At 56.3% G+C, this 4,976-nt stretch overlaps 1 protein-coding gene across 1 annotated transcript; it reads left to right on the forward strand.

Moving 5' to 3' along the window:
* The first annotated feature begins 708 nt into the window (after positions 1 to 708).
* On the forward strand, positions 709 to 4,232 carry LOC101402506 (cystatin-B-like). Its single transcript, XM_004443895.2, has 3 exons — positions 709 to 786; positions 3,533 to 3,634; positions 4,104 to 4,232. The coding sequence occupies exons 1-3, from the start codon at positions 709 to 711 to the stop codon at positions 4,230 to 4,232; spliced, it is 309 nt and encodes a 102-aa protein (XP_004443952.2).
* Positions 4,233 to 4,976: the final 744 nt, after the last annotated feature.

Raw genomic sequence — 4,976 nt, forward strand, 5'->3', positions numbered from 1 at the left:
TCACAGCCGACCGCTGCCCACGGCACACACTGGGCACTGGGTCAGGCTGTGGGGACACGGAGACCAGAGCAGGACAGGGGGTCTGGGGTGACTGTGCAGTCTGGTGGACAGAATGGAGCCTAGCTGGGTCACTCCCATCCTGCATCACACCCCCAAGGACACTCCATTCTCTGGAAAGCCCACACCCGCCCCCCCCGTGGGCCCAGACCACCCTCCCCTTACCACACAAAATTGGGGTTCTCTGCCCAATGGGCATAAACAAGCCAATTAATTACAGCATCAGCTTTTGGGGGAAAAATCAGCATTATTCTGTGAGATTGAACTGCAGGGAGACAGGGGACGTGTGCCCTCAGATCTGTCTCCTCGATTCAGGCCTTGGGGCGAGTTTGAAGAGGTTAGAACAGGCCGGCACGAGGAAACGCTGGTGGGACAGGCTTTGATTGGTGGGCTTCAAGCATTTATGGTAAGGTTCTAAACATTTATGACAGGGTAAACATTTATGATGAGGCTATAAACTTTTCTGATGTGGTGCTAAACATTTATGATCAAGGTGGGGAAGGAATTTTCACGCCAGATCTTCCTGAATTAGGGACTCCTCGCTTCTGATAAGAGTCTGTGCTCACTCGCTCTCAGTGCTCACTCTCCGCGCTCGCTCTCCGTGCTCGCTCTCCGTGCTCACTCTCCGCACTCACTGTCCGCAGCTCCAGCATGTCCTACGAGATGGTTTGTGGCGGGTTCACCAACACGCAGCCCGCTATGCCTGAGATCCAGGCCATCGCCGACCAGGTAGGCCGGGCCCACGGCCAGGCCTCCGTGCGTGGATCGGGGTCCAGGTCCTTCTCAAGTCCTGGGGACTGGCCCGTCCAGGACGCTGAGATCGCGGCTGGAAGGCAGGCAGTGCGCTGGGTTCAGAGCCCGCACCCGGGCTGTGTCACGGGGAGAATGCCCTCCAGGCCTGGGGATGCGCACAGAGGGGCTCGGAGGAGAAGGGCCCTAATGTAAATACCCTCAGGTAGTTCGGAAAAATCCTGCACAGAGAGAGAGCAGAGGATGGAGCAGGTTGGGGGGAAGTTGACAGTCAGTGAATCTGGGGAGACTGTCCCGGGTGTGCTGAGCTGAGCTGTGATTCCAGCACTGTTTGCCCAGGTGTGAAATCACCTCCGAATCAAAAGTTTTCAAACCATAAACAAACGACACAGACCAGGCTGGGTGGCAGAGGCAGAGCCTGGCCAGACCCTGGGCAGTGGCCTGACTCCCCATGCCTGAGTTTCCTCATCTGTAACCTGGGCGTCAGCAAGGGACCTGCAGAAGGTTCTGGTGGGGGTGGGTGAAGGGGCCTGCCTCACCTGTCCTCGTGTGTCAGCAACGTGGAGCCTTTACAGGCAAGACAAAGTGCAGGGCACGGAAGGCTTCAGTCCTGAGTCTGGAGACGAAAAGGGAAACAAACTTCTCTCCTGTGCCTTTCCTCCCCTACTGCTCCCTACATGCCATGGCTGGCAGTCAGCCCGGGATTCTGGCTCTGGGTGTGACCACCTGACGGCAGGAAAGGGGGATGAGTCAGCCACATGAGACCTTTGAAAATGAGGAATTTGTGGGGACTCCGAGGGTGAGCCTCCCCGGGCCCTGGTTCCTGCTCTCCCCCCGCAGCCGCTCCAGGGCCCAGCCCTTCCTCAAGGTTCCCGGCTTTCCAGGCCCAGACATTCCTCACTGTCCCCTGGACTTTGAGGTGTGTGAGCTCATTCAGGAGAAGAGTGGCCGTCTCAGAGGGCTCCCTGACTTGGTGTTGGTCGCTTGAGAGTGTCGTGTCAGTGGCAGTGTGACTGCTACCTGGAGAGACTGGGGCAGCCGTGGGGGAGCCGGCCGCTGGCTGGGTGGCTCTAGGAGGAGAGGGGCCGGGCAGCGTCATGGAGCCTCTGGCTGCAGAGGAGGACAGAGGTAGAAGCTGACCCGGGTCACAGGTCGTCAGAGACTGTCCCAGCCTCCTCGAGAAGAGCCGACCAGGGGGGTTCTTGACCCTTCCCTGGTCCTCTGCCCCACCCTGGTCCCTGAGGGCCAGGAACCGGCAGCTTCCTGACTGACCTGGGGCCTTCTGTGCCCCCTTGGTGCAGCCCAGCCTCTCTCTCTGCTGGTCCACAAGGGAGTCAGTGAACTGTGGTCTGCAGGCAGTGGCCTGGGCTGGTGTTCAGGCCTCCGTGTCCCCTGTTCCACCCCCTCCATCTGGGTTTTCTCATCGGTCCTTGCTCTCAGCCGGGGCTTTCCTGCCTCGGCTCCTGAAACAGGCAAAGAGAGAGGCCATTCCTGCCCAGACCCGGGGCTGGTCCGTGGGTGTCACTCACCCCCTTGGGTTTATAACCGTTTGCAGGGTCAGTTCCTTGCGGACGCAGCACAGTGCCCCGCAGGCAGCAGCACAGTTAAGTATTCAGACCCAGGTGGGCGCTGGCCCCAGGGAGACGCACACACCACACTGAGAACCTTCCAGCCACGTGCAGAGAGCAGAGGAGCCTCAGGACGGGGCCTGCCTTCTTCCCCGCTGAACACCCTCTGTCCTTCAGTGCCCAGACCCCAGTCTTCTCCCCATCCTCACCCCCAGGGGGCCCCTCCCTGAACGCGCTGGAGGCCAGGCTCCCGGGACTCACCTGCAGGTGGTGATGGAGATCCCCCTTGTCTCCCAGCACCTGGCCTGCTTCCTGCAGCTGGTTTAACTAAACCCTGGAACCCTCTAGAACCTTCTGGTCACTCCAGCACCAAGTCAGTGTACACCAGTGCCGACCAGTTCATCCAGAGGGCAGCCAGAGCACTTCCACACTAGATTCCACTTTAAATTAAAAAAAGACACACCTGGTCTCTCCTTCCTCCATAAAGATGCTCAGTTACTGAAAGGCCAAGACCCTGGAAACAGGATTGAAGCAAAAGTACGGTGACTGTGACACTGAAGATGAGGAGCAGCCTCTGCCCAAAGGCCCTGCACCCTAAAGAAATCACCTACAAATGCAGCAAAGTGCTTTATCTCCTCCATCATCCGTGACAGGAGAGTGAGTCCCCTGGGGAGTGCCAGCATTAGAGACAGTTAAGAGAATTAAGGCACGTCTGTAAGGTGGAAGATTACATTTAGTTAAAAATGTTAAAAGTTTTTAGTTTTCAATTTTAAAAGAGTAATTTAAAAAGTGTATACAGTCTTTCAAATGAAGTGTTTGGTGTCCAGTAAAAGCACACACAGGGCATAAGCTTCTATATAGTGTTGTAATGATGAAAATAGAAAAATCTCCCAGGCCTGGAAAAGGAAGGGCAAGGATACACTGAAGTGGCATCATTAAAGCTTTGGGAGAATTAAGGAATCACTTCCTGAACTTTGTGGTTGGAGCTGAGATTTCCCAGGTCCCCCTGGTGATGAAGAACAGTTCTGTTACAGAAGAGCTTAGAATTGGCCTTAGAATTCAGTTTGTAACATGTAATGTGAGAAGTGAGCTCCTGTGTAAGTTACTCTTGCAGGAGGGAAGCCCCCATGATGTGTGCATTCTCTCTCCTTCCGCAGGTGAAGCCCCAGCTGGAAGAGAAGGAAAAGAAGAAGTTCCCTATTTTTAAGGCTGTGGAATTCAGGAGCCAAGTGGTCGCGGGCACAAACTACCTCATCAAGGTGGGGTGTCAGCCACGCGGGAGGGTCTCGCCTCAAGTGGGTGCTCGAGCAGACATGGGTGGCGTGGTCTCATTGGTCCCAGGGCAGTGGTGCTTAAAGCGGGGTCCTGTGGCAGCCCCAGCTTCTGGGGGTTCAGGGCCCTCTAAAACGAGTGTGTGTGCACGTGTGTGTGTGTGTGCGCACGTGCATAAGCACCCCAGCATCCTTGGAGGAGACGACCGAGCCTTTCAGAACTAAGAACTAAGGGCTGTGATGGAGTGAGTGTGGGGTGCCGGGGGTGAGGGCTGGGGTGACGAGGGCGTCCACTGCCCTTGGAGGAGGGAGATGGGAGTGTCATCAGCCCCGTCACTGATGACCCGAACGGACGCGGCTTCCACGCATCCAGGCCTTTCTCGAACTGTCCAGTCCTGCAGGGAAACTTGGGGTCAGAGGCTGTCCCTGCCCCCCTCACTCCACTCTCTCTTTGCAGGTTCAAGTTGGCGATGACGACTACGTACACATTCAAGTGTTTAAAAGTCTCCCGCATGCAAATAGGCCCCTGGACTTGACCAGATATCAGACCAACAAAACCAGGAATGACAAGCTGGGGAGTTTCTAGCTCCCGATTTTGAACAGGGCTCGTCGTCCACGTGGTTTTCTGTCCTCTGAGGGCGTGTGTCAGGGATGATAAATGAATGTCACCTCTATGCTGTGCCACTAGGGGAGGAGGGGGTGCTATGCACCTCTGTGTGTCTCTGTTCCTAACGTCCATTGTGTTGATTTTTTTCTCCCAATCAATGATCTAAACTAAATTACTTTCCAAGAGGGCTTATTATCTGTGAGCATTCCTTTGAGGCATTGTCAGTTACACCGGTAACTCTGTTTGCTTGTGACAAGTCCTTGGCATGTGTTCTTCCATTACACATGCTCTCGGAAGATCCCCACCGCCACGCGAACCTGAAGCCCTGACAGCCATCTCCTCCCGACCACCGGACCCTGTCATGCCTCTTGTGTCCACTCATGCACATCAGCTCTTCACTGTGTCCCCAGGTACCACACCTGTGATGTCACAGCAGCCCACACGACGGGACAGCACAAGTGGGACACTGGGCCAGGCCTTGCAGATGAGAGTGCAAGGGGGGCAGATGCACGTGGGAGTGAGGCTGTTCCGGCACTGATCCTGGACTTGGGGACGCCCTGGCAGCCCCCTGCCCCTCTCCCTCAGCTCCTCCAGGTCCAGGGCTGGACGTGGACTTCTCTCCCCGATGCCCTCAGCACCTCTCAGGTCCAGTGCCCCACTCTGCCCACTTGTCTCCAGGCCCCAAATATCTCAGCCATCTCAGAGGCCACCGCTGTCCATGGC

The sequence above is a fragment of the Ceratotherium simum genome, chromosome 27 (assembly GCF_057802395.1).
Source record: "Ceratotherium simum simum isolate JZ-2026a chromosome 27, ASM5780239v1, whole genome shotgun sequence".
Classification (NCBI taxonomy): domain Eukaryota; kingdom Metazoa; phylum Chordata; class Mammalia; order Perissodactyla; family Rhinocerotidae; genus Ceratotherium; species Ceratotherium simum.